This window comes from Simochromis diagramma, unplaced genomic scaffold (genome assembly GCF_900408965.1).
Source record: "Simochromis diagramma unplaced genomic scaffold, fSimDia1.1 OVJJ01000307.1, whole genome shotgun sequence".
Taxonomy (NCBI): domain Eukaryota; kingdom Metazoa; phylum Chordata; class Actinopteri; order Cichliformes; family Cichlidae; genus Simochromis; species Simochromis diagramma.
Window position 1 is genome coordinate 25,748 of NW_024386786.1, and position 18,035 is coordinate 43,782.

The 18,035-nt window shown below is 40.3% G+C and overlaps 4 gene segments (V, D, J or C); 2 read left to right on the plus strand and 2 right to left on the minus strand.

The window, feature by feature from the left end:
- Positions 1–908: 908 nt before the first annotated feature.
- LOC120728251 lies at positions 909–5,102 on the plus strand. The segment is given in 3 exon segments: positions 909–1,148; positions 3,452–3,497; positions 4,558–5,102. Coding segments are annotated over 3 exon segments (621 nt in total).
- Positions 5,103–7,188: 2,086 nt separating this feature from the next.
- Positions 7,189–7,724, minus strand: LOC120728156. The segment is given in 2 exon segments: positions 7,189–7,565; positions 7,673–7,724. Coding segments are annotated over 2 exon segments (375 nt in total).
- A 224-nt stretch (positions 7,725–7,948) lies between these two features.
- Positions 7,949–17,137, plus strand: LOC120728252. The segment is given in 3 exon segments: positions 7,949–7,969; positions 8,274–8,301; positions 16,659–17,137. Coding segments are annotated over 3 exon segments (375 nt in total).
- Positions 10,392–10,941, minus strand: LOC120728168. The segment is given in 2 exon segments: positions 10,392–10,782; positions 10,890–10,941. Coding segments are annotated over 2 exon segments (375 nt in total).
- Positions 17,138–18,035: the final 898 nt, after the last annotated feature.

Consider the following 18,035-nt stretch of genomic DNA (forward strand, 5'->3'; position numbering starts at 1 on the left):
TAAAAGTGGAAATATTGTATTTATCAAAGATTCGGCCCAAGGGTAACAAGTATAAAGAGAACAGCATGGGACCCAGCACAGACCCCTGGGGGACACCAGAGGTAACAGGGGCAATGGAGGAGGCGTAGGTACCCATGGTGACAGAAAAGGACCTGTGTGTATTTTTTTCATACACTTGATTAATGAAAACATTCTTGGCAAATGCTTTCGCTTTCGTCCGCCGTATGTATTTAAGTCGGTGTGTTTTCTGTATGTCTGTCATGGTCCTGAGTCTGACGACTCTGTGTTTTGTGTGTATTTATATTATTCTATGTTCTTTGTTTATTCTGTTATATCTTTTGTTAAGGTTTACCATTTGTTAGGGTTTTGTTCTGTGCCTGCCTGCTCCCACTTCTCCGTGTTCGTTAGCGCTTCAGGTTTGTTTTCTTAGTTTTTTCCAGTTTAGGTTTTGTTTAGTTTCCTCCACTCCTCTGCCGTTTCTGTTTGTACCTCCACCTTCTCTATAAAAACTCCCCTGCATCTCAGCTGCCTGCATCTTGGGTCCTCATTAAATTCCACACGGCTCATCCCACGAGCCCTGCCAATGTCATTGACAGGTCGTCTGTTATACCCACCACAATTGTCACCGTTGTCACAGTTCTCATAGTTTTTTCAGTTTTCATTTTTGGTTCAGCCCTCAACCCAAATAAAGGCTCGTTTTTTGCTGAAACCTGCAACTCCTCTGTCATCATCTGCTTTTGGGTCCTGTATCAAAAAAGCACAGGCACACCCTGCCGTGACAGAACGATCTGACGCAAGATGGACCCAGTGGATGCTGTTCGTGAGGAGGGTGTCACCGTCTCTGGAACCTGTGAGCATACATCTCTGGCACCTCGGATGTGTGGACAAAGCTGGTGGGAGTAAACACCATGGAGGTGATTCTTCACGGCAATCCCGAACTGCTGGAGATCCCGTCGGCTTCGGCGCTGATCTGCTATCTGGTCCGAGCCAAGGAGACGATCCAAGCCCGGGAGTTGCTGGATTACTCTGCCCACTGCGGCTGCAGCTGCCAGTGGACTGCACGCCTGCTGTTTCTGCTTCGTCTCCTTTCTACCGTGACATTCAGCGTGCCCGACGCCTGCCAAGCCAATGTTATGCAGCTACGCAGAGTGTGTGTAGCCAAGCCACTGGGGGCTTTTCTGCCATGGCCTCACCAACGACGTCACCACTTTGTATGCAGTTCGCCACCACAGGCCTCCCCACATCTATTTGATCATGGGCTATTGTGTTGCCGACCTCCGGGTCGTCCTCTGGAGCTTCATTCAAACTTCATTGATTATCATTCTTTTGATTTTTGGGCCATGTGCTTTTTGTATTGGATTGTCTTGGACTAAAGTTCTGTTAACATGTAAGCAGGACAGAATAAATAGAAAAGTCTGTTTTCCAAAAGACGCCTGCACATGTAAACAGGGCCTCAAAAGTGAAGGACATTTAAAAAATATTCAGAGGAAAGGTTCAATTTGTAAAACTTACTTTAGATTTTCAGAAAACTCACTCAGTGAAACACACTTTCAGTGATTCACAATGATGTACAATGCTGACCACAGGATGCAAAAGTCAAACCTGACCACAGCTCAGAATCATTCATCTCTGTTTTAACTTCACATTTGTATATGTTTTGTAGAATAACAGGACAACCTGTGACACTGGACAGACTTGAGTTTCATGCCCTGAACAGGTTTTGTGATGTAGTGTGTAATAACTGCTCCTTATCGTTTGTAACCTGTGTGTGGGAGTACACACAAAATAGTTTTTTGATGCAGTTTGAAGTTTAGTGAATGTAGGTTAAAAGTACATTTTAATGTTTAGAGTAGTGCTGTTAGCGTTAATTTTGTTAAAATGACGTTGAAGTCACAACTGCATTAACACTACAAATCTCTCTTAGCGAGTTAACGCAGATCGCCCCGTGCGTTGGCTGCACGGCGTCAACGCATTAGCGCAGTTAGATCGTTAACGTGTTAGCGGCGTGCAGCCCCATGCACAGAGAAGGGCTGCAGCCACTGGGGAGCGCCATATTGCGACCTCCACAGTAACAGGAAGCACGTGACCTCCACACTAACCGGAAACACGTGATCTCTACAGTAGGTGGAAATGCGTTCCTGCATGGATCATCGACTGTGGAAACCTTGCAAGTGGATCGTAAAGGTTGGGACAGAGTCTGTCATGTATAAATTTGCCGTTAATAATTATATAATTCTAGGAATCATCTAGTTTGCTTACACTGATTATGTTGGCACTTTGTTAGCGTCACAACAACGGTCAGACCCCCGAGGTATCTAAACTTGCAATGTGTGTACTTTTGACACCTCTGGTTAGCTTTTAGTGGTCAGTTTCAAACCAATTAGATTTTTGCTTGTTATTGAACAAATTCACTTCACTACTTTTCTCTATCTGACATCAGTGCACATTGTTCCCTTTACTGCATATTGCACTTTATTTATGTCTCTCATTCCACCTGCATCAACATTGTAGCGTTTGTCACAAAGACAAACTTACATTCTGCTCTGTTTTTTATTGCCCAGATGTTAGTTAGCCTTTGCTAAATTGTCTGTTATATGTCAATAGATACGTATGTCACTAATAAAAGTGTCTGGTAAATGATGTTTTTGTAAAGAATTTTCTCCCAAATCTCTTACATGCTAACTGTAACGTGTTATTTCTGCTAAAACCTGAACTTAAATGTGTATATGGTGTTTATCTGTTTTTCTCTGTTTATTCTGCCTCCAAGCCAGAATTGCAGGGTTAGGTTTTTTTGTCCTTGCTACATTTGGAGCGCTTAGGCCTAATAAAATATTGTTAAAGCATCTGCTGTCTCTGCTCTGGGTTTCTGCGCCTGAGTTCAGTTCAGTACAGACCACTCGGTCCCGTGGCAGTAACAGCATTGTTTATACTTCTTACTTCAAAGTAAAAAGCTTACAGTTGCTATTAACATTAATGTATTACCCTGTAATCAATAATATTTTTATACATTTTATGCATTAACCCTCTGGGCTCTATCCTGGCCATTTGTGGCCACTTCACTTTTCTTTTGACTGCTACACTGCAGTGGACCAAAAGAATGGTGCAGGTTTGATCTTAATGTGGTTATGGCGTTAACGTCATTTTAACTAGATTAACGCTGACAGCACTATTTTAGATTTTTTCAAACTCTAAAATACAGAATATATCACAGCCATAACCTTTTGGTTACTGAGGACCAAAACTGGATAAAAACTCTAAAATAAATGCAAATTACATTTTTGGAAAATTGTTTTATTGTGTTTCATTCATTTTTATTTCATAGTTATAATAATAATATGTCATGAAATTATGATTTAAAGAATTCATATTGGTGAGTTTGTTTGTTTCAGAGTCAGAGAGCCATGTCTCTCTACAGTCAGAGGTTTTTGTACGGCGCCTCAATGAGTTTGTATCACTGTGGTACACGTTCGGTGGAGGAACCAGACTGGATGTTGGAAGTAAGTCAAACTTAAACCGCTTTTACTTTAACAGATTTCTTTCTTGTAATTATCTTGACTTTTCTGTTCAGTGTGCCAGAAAAAAACTCAGTAAAATATTTTTCATCAATTTTCATGAAGAAACAAAGTTAGCTTCAGAATAAATGTTAAAATGAATATTAACAAATGATATAAAACATCAGAGTGGACTTGAGGATATTTTACATATACATACATCTGGTTAAGTCTAGAGAGCTTTTAGTTTTAATTCAGTCTGTTAGAGTCAGAGAGCCGTGTCTCTCTACAGTCAGAGGTTTTTGTACGGCGCCTCAATGAGTTTGTATCACTGTGGTGGACTTTTGGTGGAGGAACCAGACTGGATGTTGGAAGTAAGTTAATTAAACTGTGTTTATTATTAAATATTGTATCATTTTATTTAATAATTATTTGTTAGGCTGCTTAGATGAGACAAAAGTAGTTTTTTTATTTAAAATAATTGAGTTTTTGATGTTTGTCCTTTTTACTGGACTAATTCAGATGAGCTCTGCGAGTTTCTCTTGTTGAATCTACATTTCTGTCACAGTAAAATATATGTAGACAAGAGTAAACTTCATCATCTTATGATTAGTTTGTAAATTTCCACCACATCAGCTGCTGTTTGGATGAGTTAAAGTTTGCTTTCTGATGTTTTTATCGTGTCAGATGTTTCAGATTTAGTTTGAAATCATGTGAGCTGTTCAATAACATTTCAAATCTATATGAATGAGTAGCTGCTCTGTGCTTGTGTCCACTCATTTCTTCAGTCGTCCATGATTTAGACGTCTAATCATTTTAAAGCCAAACTTCTGCTGTAAATGTTTCCACATCTGCTTCTTTTATTTCCAGTGTAGTTTGAAGATATTTCAGCTCAAACTGTGTGATGATTCTCTCTGTGCTGATATGCATGAGAGGTTTCTTAAAGGGAAGTGAAACAATGTGTGAGTGAATGACTGGTGGAGCAGAAAAAACACCTGACAGAAACTTCTTAACGGAGAAATTCAAATTGTGGTTCCTGTCCTCTAAGCTGATTGGTGTTTCCTAGGTGATACCCGCCCCGCCCTGAAGGTGCTGGGTCCCTCCAACAAGGAGCTGGAGCAGGGGAAGGCCACGCTCATGTGTGTGGCCAACAAGGGCTTCCCCTCAGACTGGAGTCTGTCCTGGAAGACGAGCGACAGCAGTGGCAGCAGCAGCATCAGAGGGGAGGAGAGCAGGACTCCTGGAGTGCTGCAGAATGACGGCCTCTACAGCTGGAGCAGCACCCTGACACTCACTGCAGACCAGTGGGGGAAGGTGGGCTCTGTGACCTGTGAGGCCACCCAGGGCTCCCAGTCTCTGGTCTCAGAGATACTGAGGAGAGACCAGTGTTCCCAGTCCTGATGTCAATCACTGAGTCTTTCATGCTGTTTTTCCTCTTTCTCTCTGTTTCTTTTTGTTTGCAGATTTTTAAAAAAGCATCAAACAGTCATGTTTCCATCTCATAATGACAACAATCAGAGCAACAATCTCCTCTAGTTTCATCCTTTTGTGTCTGTTGTAAAGCTGATATTTCAAACTCTTAAAAGAATAAAAACGTACCGAGAAAACATGTTCTTTGACTCTGTGAGTTTAATAAATGCACATTAAAAAATTAAGATTTTGTAATATTTGTAAAACCAGACCAAAAGAAAAAGCGTCAACAGAACACAGCGAGTGTAATGTGCAGTGAAAATGGTTAAATATATTTTTTAATCCACATATTAAATATTTCTCTATAAGATGTTGAGGTCATGTCAACCATAGATTATCTGTGTGCTCTTCATAATTTCTAGTCTCAAAGCTGTTTCATGATCTACATTTTAATCTGATCTAAAACCTAATAAGTGAAATTAAAGAGCAGGGTGTCATCTGTATGTTTAAACAGAGATCATTTAAATCAAGTTTAAGTGAAGATTTACTGAAGTTTGATTAATGAACTATTTGGCAGTGAAACTGTGATGAAGCACCAAAGCAGAGAAGAGTCTAGAAGCTGGTGGTGGCAGAGATGAAGCAGGTGGAGACTTAGCTGAGGATCTCTAATTGTCAGGATGAGGTGGAGATAAGGAGTCTGAGAGTTAAAGCACACAAAACAGAGGCTGAGTAACTCACAGAAGGCAGCGAGACAATAACTGGACTCAAATAATGATGACAGAATTGAGCTTGAAGTGGACATGATGTTAAGAACAGACTAACAGAACAAACACAGGAATGCAGGCAGATGAGAGACTACAGGTCTGCTTTAATCAACTTATATAGAAGTTAATCTCTTCTAGTGTTCACAGCAAAATGAGAGAAACTCACTTCACTAAACCTCTTAACACAAGAAAAAGTCCACGGTCTGTCAGGAGGATGATCACATCTTATTTTCATTGGTTTCAGATTTAGGTAGGACTTTATATTAATGTCACACTTTTAAGCATTAGTAAGATATTATTTAAAGAGAAACTTTTTAGTTCTTTGTTCTGTCTACATTAATACTTTGGAAACTGACTAAATAACTTTAGGTTTTTACAACAGTAACAGTGATTCGTTTGTGCTGGAAATATCCAAATGAGGCTAAATCTTCACTGAACACATCCCCTACAAACACTGTTATAACAGCCTGCTTGATTTGTTAATCAGCAGAATATCAGAATATTATAGACACTAGTTGTGATGTGACTACAATGATTTTCTGGATTTGTGTGATAACAAGGACTGCAGCTGAGCTCCACAGAAGGATCAGTTTAATATTTAACAGCTTACAAATAGAAAAGAGCTGCTCATCAGTGCAGAAACACTGACAACAGTATTTGTATTTCTAATGACAGCTTGTTATATTTTACAACTTGGATTAATATAAAAATCTTTAATGAGCAAAAACAACATTTTTTTCTTTGTGGACCTTCCAGCTACGTCTTTTCATCTGAACTTATTGTTATAAATGTAGAAACTAAGAATGAGTCAGACTGATGGGCTGCAGAGAACATCAGTCATCTAAAAATAATGTTAATGTGTTAAACATCTGGAGCCAGTGTTGTGTCTGTATTCTGTGACTCATTAAACATTTATCTTTTTATTCGGGGACACCACTTCATTTTTTTTTCATGTTACTAACAACGTATTCAATAAGTTTATGAATGTTAAACTGTGAGTGCACACAAATGAAATTCCACAGTAAATATTAAAGTAATCGTTCCTCCCAGTCTTTTAGTTTGTTCTGCAGCTGTTGCTTCAGATCAGTTCCTCTTCAGCTGAGAGGTTTTTGTACGACAGATTTTCACTGTGTAAACAGAGTGTTTGTTTTTGAGCCTCAAATTTATGTTTAGATTATTTAAATTAAACTTTATTTTTATGTTGAGCTGTATGATATTTATTGAGTTTATTTTCATATATTTTAACATAAAGGTCTTATTTTACTGATAACTGTTAAAATTTAACAAATCATAGATGATATTATGGTGGTTCTAGTATGGAATGGAGGTCAAAGGTCACAATGAGTTTTCTCTATAACTATTCGACTTGTTGAACATGTTGACTGATTTTTACTTAATTTTTAGGGAAAAGAGAAAAAGAAACTATTTTTAGATTGGAAGCAAACGTGTGTGTGTGTGTGTGTGTGTGTGTGTGTGTCCTCAGTGAACTGTATCAGTCTCTGCAGTATCTTCCAGCTGCAGCAGTCACTTCAGTTTCTGTTCAGTCTGACTGAGGGAGGTTTTTGTACGACTGTTTTTCACTGTGTGAACACATACTGACTGTTAGGGTAGTGAAGACTCTGACAGTAATAAACTGCTGCATCTTCAGCCTGGACTCCACTGATGGTCAGAGTGAAGTCAGAGTTTGATCCACTGCCTGTAAAACGAGCTGGAATCCCTGATTGTCGAGTGCTAGCATAGGTAATGAGCAGTTTAGGAACTCCTCCATCTTTCTGTTGGTACCAGGCTAAACAGTTGGAGATATAAACATTCTGACTGGTCCTACAGTTGATGTTCACAGATCCTCCCACAGCAGAGCTCACTGCTCCAGGCTGAGTCACTGTGATCTGTCCTCTGGACTCTGAGGACACAGAGACAAAAACATAAAGCAGCTTCATGGTTTTGTGGGCTTCATTTCAGAGGGACAGATGTTGATAGAGGAGAGGAGTTTGATTCTCTGGACTTTACCTGTGAAGCAGCAGCAGAGGAGAGTCCAGATGAGGACGCAGATCAAAGTCATGTTTTTGATGAGGAGGATTTCTGTGGCTTCTGTTGTGATGAAGGACAGCTGTCAGTCATCCAGTGTTCAACTCTCAGGACTATAAACTCTCCCAGAGCACTGGAGCATGGTGCTGCTGATGCAAAGTGCCTCTATGGAAATCATCTGACTGACTCTGGACTACTGGAGTTCGTTATTATCAGGATATCCTAAAAACTGCCTGAAAAGTTGATTCAAAATTAAAGATGCGAACTGATAAGAATTTAGTGATTCAAATTCCATCATTGACAAATAACTGACTGATCGTTATTCCTTAGATATTTCCTTCTATTGAGAAAAATATGTAAATGTGAGTTATTATTATTGTACAGCACTTTAGATTTTCTCAACTTTGCAAGTTCAGATTGTGTTACACTCCTACATGTTTATCTAATAGTGTGTGTGTGTGTGTGTGTGTGTGTGTGTGTGTGTGTGTGTGTGTGTGTGTGTGTGTGTGTGTGTGTGTGTCCTCAGTGAACTGCATCAGTCTCTGCAGCTCAGACTCTAGAGCAGTGTAGACGTGTTCTCTAGAGTGATGAGTCTTCTGCTCTGGATAACTGTGTTTGTCATGTAATTGATTGCACTTTTAGTTTCCCCCCCTGAGGAATTGCCACCTTAACGTCATCAGGGGGTTTGCGTGCCTTAAAAACGGAAAATTAAAACAACAAAAAGTAAAATAAAATATTGCTAATCAGATTCTAACAACTAAAAACATGACATTTACCTGAGTTGGATGGCCTATTTTAAAAATATTCAAACCCAACAATAGCACTTCTCACTACTGCCAATATTACCAAAACTAAAAAGGGTAGGCCAAGTTATTAAAAAAAACAATTCATGTCTTTTCCTACAATTCTCAAATTAATTTGTAGAACACAACAGATTTCTTCTTGTTTTAAGCTTATTTGTTTTGTAAGGAACTCAACTCTGTTTGCAGCTGTACAGCTCAACTCTCCTTAATTCAACAGTCTCCTGTTTCCCTTTCCAAAAACTCTTACAGATTTATCCATATCCAAGTTATTTGTTATGGATTTTTTTCTCGTGGGCCAAGATCAGCAAATTCCTCTTTCTATTATGTAACAAAAGTAAATAATCTTTACTAAAATCGCTGTGATTACATCATTGTATGAAACGAGGAAACTGTTGGTTGCAGAGTTGAAAACTGGGCGGGGCTTTGTGTTGGGTCTTACTGACACAGGTCCTCGAGTCGGCTCTGTGCAGCAGACAGGCTCACAGTGGTGCTTGTGGGATTGAGAAAGAAACACGTCTCTACCAGACTGAAACTGTAAGAAGAACAATGGCCTAGTCCCCCACTCACTGTACAAATGTAGATGTATTTTTCAGTTGTTAATAATCTCACGAGTCACTGTTACTCCCATCAGCCACCACGTGGACAAGTTGTTTGTTTAGATGATTTATTCCAAGTTTCCCAACAGGATCGTTCAGCATCGTCCTCATGAGAGCTAATTTAAATAAAGGCAGTTACATGTAGAAACATCACAGCAACACCCGCGGTGCACCTGTGCTTTACTTGCTTTGTGTCACTAAAAAACGAGTCTATTCTCAACATTACTTCCGCTCCACCAAGTTTCACAAAAAAGTCCTTCAATTAAAGGAAAATTAAATATTTATATATTTCTAACAAATACAATGAAGAACATTAAAATAATTCAGTATCAGTTACAGTCATTATAATTTTGACAACAGAAATTAGCTGGTCACATTTGCTCTGCCCTGCCCACTGAAAAACCTGACACGGGTTATTTACATACTAACAGTGATTAGATGTTTAGCTGGGGGGAGGGTGAGTGGGTGTTCTCTGCCGAGTGCTGTGAGCCTGCGCACAAACAGGACACAGAGTGAAAGAGCGAACGAGACGTGAAACCTATCATCTCATTTGTGCCTTTTTCAGGGAAATTTACTGTAGTAACTCTTGTCGATATTCAATTTGTGGGCAATCTATTATTTTCTTTCTCAACTTCTAAACGCTTGGCTTAAAGGGGTGTGGCCCCCTCTTGCCCCAGCCTACAGCCGGCCCTGCTCCTAAACCTGGTGGCAAGGCTTCCCAGGAGAGTTGAAGCTGTTATAGTCGCAAAGGGTGGGCTGACATCACCCTCTGGATTAAGAAGGGGATTTCACTCAAGGTCATATGTGTGTGAAGGCAGATGAGCAATGATCACTGACAAGCCTGACAAAACACAGACACACTTTTTCATCTCCTGTAAAATAACAAGAGTCATAATATAGTCAAGTCACCATGAAGTGAAGAGTCTGTAAAACAAAGTCTGTAATCTTATTCATTCTCACACTAAATATATATTTATTTTTTGGCCAGGTACACAAACTCAGTCTTATCACTTAACTACTAAAGCAACTTTAGACATGAATATCAGCTTAAAGTTAGTGACTTATTAAAATGACAGTTTCTTTCCACATTTCAAACAACGCCGTCTAGTTTTAGATGTTATTAAGCTCTTGTTTGCAATAGTTAGAGAACCTGCTGCTAATGGGACAATCCAGTAATTATGTTGGAAATATTGTTTCACTATAGCTTTGTGTGTGTGTGTGTGTGTGTGTGTGTGTGTGTGTGTGTGTGTGTGTGTGTGTGTGTGTGTGTCCTCAGTGAACTGTATCAGTCTCTGCAGTATCTTCCAGCTGCAGCAGTCACTTCAGTTTCTGTTCAGTCTGACTGAGGGAGGTTTTTGTACGACTGTTTTTCACTGTGTGAACACAGCTTGACTGTTCAGCCAGTGAAAACTCTGACAGTAATAAACTGCTGCATCTTCAGCCTGGACTCCACTGATGGTCAGAGTGAAGTCAGAGTTTGATCCACTGCCTGTAAAACGATCTGAAATCCCTGATTCTAGAGTGCTAGCATACTTAATGAGGAGTTTCGGAACTCCTCCATCTTTCTGTTGGAACCAGAACATATAGTTGTTGCTATAAACATTCTGACTGGTCCTACACTTGATGCTCACAGATCCTCCCACAGCAGAGCTCACTGCTCCAGGCTGAGTCACTGTGATCTGTCCTCTGGACTCTGAGGACACAGAGACAAAAACATAAAGCAGCTTCATGGTTTTGTGGGCTTCATTTCAGAGGGACAGATGTTGATAGAGGAGAGGAGTTTGATTCTCTGGACTTTACCTGTGAAGCAGCAGCAGAGGAGAGTCCAGATGAGGACGCAGATCAAAGTCATGTTTTTGATGAGGAGGATTTCTGTGGCTTCTGTTGTGATGAAGGACAGCTGTCAGTCATCCAGTGTTCAACTCTCAGGACTATAAACTCTCCCAGAGCACTGGAGCATGGTGCTGCTGATGCAAAGTGCCTCTCTATGGAAATCATCTGACCAAGTTTAGAGGCACAATGTGAAAAAGTAAACGTCTGGACTTCACTACATGTTTTTACAACATTCTGTACCCCACGCAGATCCTGATGTGTTTGAAGAACTACTAATTGATTATTTTTTAAAATAAGTTCAATATCAATTTTAAAATATTGCTGTAGGACACCATTCAGATGGGTGTGATCCAAAATTAAATATGGTTCAAACAGCATGATACAACATGATTTCCTCCAGTACCATCCACCTCCAACATATATTACAGTTTCTCTCAGTCGCTTTGGTGCAGTTCTCAAATCAGTGATGCTTTTCCCCAATCAAATTAGCCTTTCTCGTTGTTTTTATACACACATCCACACTGCTGTTGTTTCTACACTAATAACGGGATTTGTTACTTTGTTGATCCACAACTCACAGCTCACAACTGTCGTGATCGGGCTGTGTCCAGGCAGGAATTGGACCCAAACTCAAACTCACTGGAAACAGGACTGAAGTCAAAATGGCAGCTTTTATTGCTGAACAGAAAACTCCACAAAACCTAAACTGGGAAGAATCTAACAAAACACACACAGCATGAGGAAGATCACGGCACTGTAGTAATCAATCAATCAATCAATCAATCAATCAATCAATCAATCTTTACATGAGCCAGGTGAGGAAACACTATCACAGGGAGCCGTCTGCACCGGGAGCCTCCAGGCTGGGCAAAGAAGCCCCCCAGCCAGGCTGAGAATGTGTCGGTGATGTGAACAGAACACACATATAGTTTAATGAGTATTATTTTGCTTTTCTCCATTTCATCAGTTTTTTAAGGTTAAAAAAAATACAAAAAAACCATCAGACTTGATTTTTGTTTCTGAAAACAGTTTTAAACTTCTCATTAGCTGTCACAGTCCGGGTGAGCTGCTGGTAAATTTCCACTAAGTCCATGTTCTCCTGTGTCTGCCCCTGGGCAGAGCCATCATCTCCTCACATGGAGCCAATCTGGAGCAACCTACTCAGGATATTTAAGACCAGCGTTGCCGTCTCTTCACTGCTAGTTTGCCAACTTACCCTCGGTGGTAACAGGCTACCATGCTTCATGCTCCTTGCCCAAGTCTATGAACTTACCTCATTTTTCTTCTGCTACAGCTCTCTGGTCCACTCTTCAGCTAAGATGGACACTCGGCCATACTCACTGCAGTTTCATGCTCCGTAACCTGGGAAGGATTTCAATATCACACCTGCTGCCCTCTTGCCACTGCTTCTCACAGGATCACTTGGAGCTCAGGTCAGCCCCATCTTAACTCTGTTCAGCTCACCTGGACCTTCACCTACTCCCCTCAAAGTACCACCAGCTCCACCTGCAACATAAGCCATACTCCTCTTTAAAATTCAATCACACCTGGAGAAGTCTGTGAACCCACTAACCCCCTTTTCCTCTCTTCCTCTTGATCACCACGCCACCTTAGGCCACCACGCTACGTTTTCTTGTCATGAATCCCACGGCAAGTATAACTCTGTGTTTTTGTGCCAAATAAAGATTTGTGTAAAGCAAACTCAACCGTCTCCACATGTGGTCCAGCACTTGAGTCCAGTTGCGTACAGGCCTTTGGCCCCTTGTGACATTAGGCCTACATTTTTTGTAGTACTCTTTCCAAAGTAGGTGAGGTTTTGAGAAAAATAACAAAACAAAAAAACCTGTTTTGATGTCTTAAAACGATGGTGAAAGTGTTTTATGAAGTGTCTTTTGCATAGATGAGTCTGTGTGGTGAAAAAGGCCTTACATATTTTGAGAGCTGCATTAAGAGTGGTGAGAATGACGTTCCTGATGTAAGACTTTCACCAAAGCAACTGAGAAAAGCAGTGATGGGGAAACATTTACTGAAGTTCATTTAACTGTTCACGAATAAATGTCAGTGAAGTCGTTTGAAAACGTGTGTGTGTGTGTGAAACATGTCAAAAGTGAACCAAAGCAACACATGGTGATAAAACCCGAATTGAATGGTAATGTTTACCAGTTAGAAGCCTTCACAGTGAGAACAGCACAGAGCACAGTCTTCTCTACCTGGAAGGGATTTTCAAAACTTCCTAAAACACCATTATTTGTAGACAGAATTCCAAAATAGAAATAAAAACTCATTAAAAATAACCTGTATGTGTAGGCAGGGTCTTAACAATGGACATGTTCCTTCGGAAATTAAAAAAAAACATAGAAAAAAATGCTGGTACAGTTTCCAGAACTTAATATTTTTGTGAAATTCAAAACACAACTACATGAATCTGAAGTGTTTTTGAAGCGTTTTAGGCTGAGAATTAGTTTCAGTGTTTAGAGCTGTGAAAAATAAGTGTCAGGTTTCAAGAGAGTTTTTCACATGTGGAAAGCTGTAAAATCTACATTTTGAAATCAGATTCTTTAAAGAACACGGAGAATATGATAAAGTGTGTGTGTGTGTGTGTGTCCTCAGTGAACTGTATCAGTCTCTGCAGTATCTTCCAGCTGCAGCAGTCACTTCAGTTTCTGTTCAGTCTGACTGAGGGAGGTTTTTGTACGACTGTTTTTCACTGTGTGAACACAGCTTGACTGTTCAGCCAATGAAAACTCTGACAGTAATAAACTGCTGCATCTTCAGCCTGGACTCCACTGATGGTCAGAGTGAAGTCAGAGTTTGATCCACTGCCTGTAAAACGAGCTGGAATCCCTGATTGTCGACTGCTAGTAGTATAAATGAAAAGTTTAGGAACTCCTCCATCTTTCTGTTGGTACCAGGCTAAATAGTGGTGGCGGCTGGATACGGTGGAATAATAATGAACATTCTGACTGGTCGTACACTTGATGCTCACAGTTGCTCCCACAGCAGAGCTCACTGCTCCAGGCTGAGTCACTGTGATCTGTCCTCTGGACTCTGAGGATACAGAGACAAAAACATAAAGCAGCTTCATGGTTTTGTGGGCTTCATTTCAGAGGGACAGATGTTGATAGAGGAGAGGAGTTTGATTCTCTGGACTTTACCTGTGAAGCAGCAGCAGAGGAGAGTCCAGATGAGGACGCAGATCAAAGTCATGTTTTTGATGAGGAGGATTTCTGTGGCTTCTGTTGTGATGAAGGACAGCTGTCAGTCATCCAGTGTTCAACTCTCAGGACTATAAACTCTCCCAGAGCACTGGAGCATGGTGCTGCTGATGCAAAGTGCCTCTATGGAAATGATCTGACTGACACACACAGAGACTTGGATCAATGTGATGTGTCTAAAAAGAGTTGTCATGGCATATTTGGCATGTGACTCACATGAACCCTTCATGATTTATAGACAGATGAGAAATTAAGTCAAAATTTACTCGTGCAGTGAGGAGATGTGAAGGCTTTTCTCCTGCAGGGGCATTTTGCTGAAATGATTCAAGACCACTTGTCATTGTCCTGGCTCATTCGACCAAGCGGTTTGCGTTTCCTGTGTTTTTGTCATTTTTTTGTATTATGTTAAGTCTACTTGTTTATGTTAAGGATCATTCTTTAATGCCTGCATTGTTCTGTTTAGATTTGGTTATTAGATTTCCCCTTGTGTCGTTGCCCTTTGTGTCTCCCTCTGTGTGTCTGTGTTTATATTGTGGTGTGAGTTCTTTTGCCTTGTTTCTCCTCCTTGTGTTTCATTCCGTCATGTTTATCTATGTTTCCCAGCCCGTCGTGTCTGCTCTCTCCCTCGTGTTCCCTCACTCCCTTTCGTCTGCCTCTTCTCCGCTCCCGCATCATGTTTCCTGTTTTATTGTGAAGGTCTTGTGTTTCCATGGTCGTTTTGTCTCGTTGTGGTTATTCGCATTAGCTGGGTTCCTCGTGTTGCGTCCTCCCTCATGGCTGTGTTTCCCTGTGTGCCTCTTTGTGTTTGTAGTTTATACTTCCCCCAGTCTAGCTTTGTTTTGTATTTCCATTCAGCAAATAAAGCTGTTTTTTGATTTTACGTCCTGTTCCTGGGAGTCTGCATTTGAGTCTTTTCCTGCCTGCCTGCTCAGCTGTTTTATGACACCATTTGTTCTTTGACATAAATCATATAAAGTGTCCTTCAAGTCCTTCAGACTTTAAGACAGTTGAACATCTGTGGGTGAATTTGGATCGATGTGTTAGAGTTAAAAGAGTCCAAATTTGGTAAATATAGTTTGAGAGAAACAACGACACATGGCATATTAGACGATGTCATTATTTATTCACCAAAGACTAATGAACTCACGACTCTTCAGTTTAATTTGAAACACAGCATGGAATAATTTACTTGATAGAAATGTGAAATATTCGACCCATAACAGAGACATTTTATTTTTCCGCCGGCGCTCCACTGTGTGCGACTCAGGCAGCTTACCAGTTGTTGTTGTTCTTTGCCAGTTTTACTGAGTTTTTCTTGTGGATGAGTGTTGTGTTATGTCAGGCGGTTTACTGATAATCTGCTTATTTGTGGTCTTTTATCTCCTTTTGCTTTGAACACACTCAAGTCACGACTGACATGTAACATGTTCAAGTGGCTTTATTGGCATTTCAGCCATATACAGTGGTGCAGTACACAGTGAAATGAGACAGCGTTCCTCCAAGACCCTGGTGCTACATATAACAGTAAATCAACATAGGACTATAATAAAGTGCAAGTATACAAGAACTACAAAAACAGAACGGAGTGATACAGACACAAGACAGTGCAACACAAAAGTGCAGTTTTCTACAAGTTATGCAATTATGATGCCATTATTATTTCACACTAAAATCTTTTTGAGCATTTTCTTTCAATGAAACTTAAATTTTTAAAACTTTTTTTAGAATTTTTTCTTCAAAAACAGTTCATAGATGGCACATTTTTGTTTCTATGTTTTAACCTTTTGCCAAAGTATCTGCAAATAATTTGTCATCCATTTCATTTCGCCTTTGATGAAGATTTAAAATTACTATACTGCCATATGGTTACCATTTAACCATACTCTAAAACAGGGGTGGGCAATTCCAGGCCTCGAGTCCTGCAGGTTTAAGATCTCACCTTGGGTCAACACACCTGAATCACATAATTGGTTCGTTACCAGGCCTCTGGAGAACTTCAGGACATGTTGAGGAGCTAATTTAGTCATTTAAATCAGCTGTGTTGGTTCAAGGACACGTCTAAAACCTGCAGGGCCACCAGCCCTCGAGGCCTGGAGTTGCCCACCCCTGCTCTAAAAGCATGCTGACCACTTTGGGCTCAGTTTATGAGATTTAATTTGTAATTAAGTTATTTTTCCAAAATATACCAAAAATAAGTTTGTTTGTTTTTTTCCATTTTTATATACAAAATTGTTTAATTTTTGAGTTATGATAAAATTCTGACAAATTTATTTTTCTGATTATTTTGATTGTAATTGTAGAAATAAGAAATAGTTCACAGATTATAGACAAGAACATCAGAAGTCAAAGAAACACTTTAATATTTTTATCTTTGGTACTGAAACTCGTCTGTTGCCATGGTTCAGCAGTGAAGCCTGTCTGTTACCATTGTTACCAAGCTCAGAGAGGGAAGTGAAACATCTGGAGAGCAGTTTCACCCAAACTCCCAGTTTCTCTAACATCTCTCTCTCTCTCTCTGCAGTGGGCCGAGTCCCCCCCTCCCTGACCGTGCTGGCGCCCTCTAGTGAGGAGCTGCAGCAGGGGAAGGCTACAGTCATGTGTGTGGCCAACAAGGGCTTCCCCTCAGACTGGAGGCTGTCCTGGAAGGTGGATGGAAGAAGCAGCAGTGGAGAGGAGAGCAGGAGCCCCGGGGCGCTGCAGAATGACGGCCACTACAGCTGGAGCAGCACCCTGAGGCTCCCTGCAGACCAGTGGGAGAAGGTGGGCTCTGTGACCTGTGAGGCCACCCAGGGCTCCCACACTCCACTCTCAGAGACTCTGATGACAGACCAGTGTTCCCAGTCCTGAGCTGACTCACTGGGACTCTGATACTGGCTTTAGTCTGCAGCTTCTCTCAGTCTGCTCCCTCTGTGTCTGTATTGCTTTGATAGTTTTCATGTTTTCATGCTTGTGGCACTGTTGATGGTTTTAATACTTCAAATAAAAACTGAGGTCTTCAAATAGTGGTTTTCATGTGTTTCCATTCAGCTGCTCTTCTGTCTGATAATCATCCTTCAGCTTCAGCAGTGATGCTTCCATACACTGAAAATCTCTGCTTCAGTAACTTTGACTGAGAGAATCACATGTGCTGTATCACATCAGAGTGTAAATGTAAAAAAATGAAAACAACTAAAAAAAGAAAAGAAAAAGCAATAAGTTAAAAATAGAATCACAGCCAACAGCTGCTCCCTGTTATAAATAGTTTTAAAGTCTGTTGCAGCTGCATTATTTTCCATCATGTTGGATTTTGTGATGATCTTTGCTGTTGGGTGTAGAAGAAGTAGAAAACATGGTGACAGATTATTGTAACCTGCATGTGACCCATGATGAGACCCGTCCTGGTTTTCTTCAAAGTCAGAATTGATAAAATAACCCAAAGAAAAACTAAACTTTCTTTCTCAACATAGGAGACACTAAAAATGTCTCTTTCAGAACATCAGTGCAGGTTAAAAAGTGTAAATGTCAGAATAATTTATGTCACAAAGATGAAGTTAAAGACTTGATGAACTAAACTTTAAATCTTCAGATCAAATCATGTGAAATATTTCTGTGACCAAGAATGTAGCTGAGCAATCTACATACATACATATATCAGTACTGCAGTTTACTAAAATATTCTCATTTAATAACTACTTCCCAGTTTGAATATTTACAGGAGAGTTTCTTCATCACAGATCTGACTCACAGTATCAACTGTTTTGTGTTTCACATGTTCTTCTGTGCGAGCTCGTCAGGATGGACACAAGTCTGATGTTTTGAGTCAAACCCACATTAACATTCAGGTTGTCTCTCAATACTGATTACTTACTGTAAGCATTATGTGTTCTTGCAGCCTCAAGTGTGGCACACCATACATACT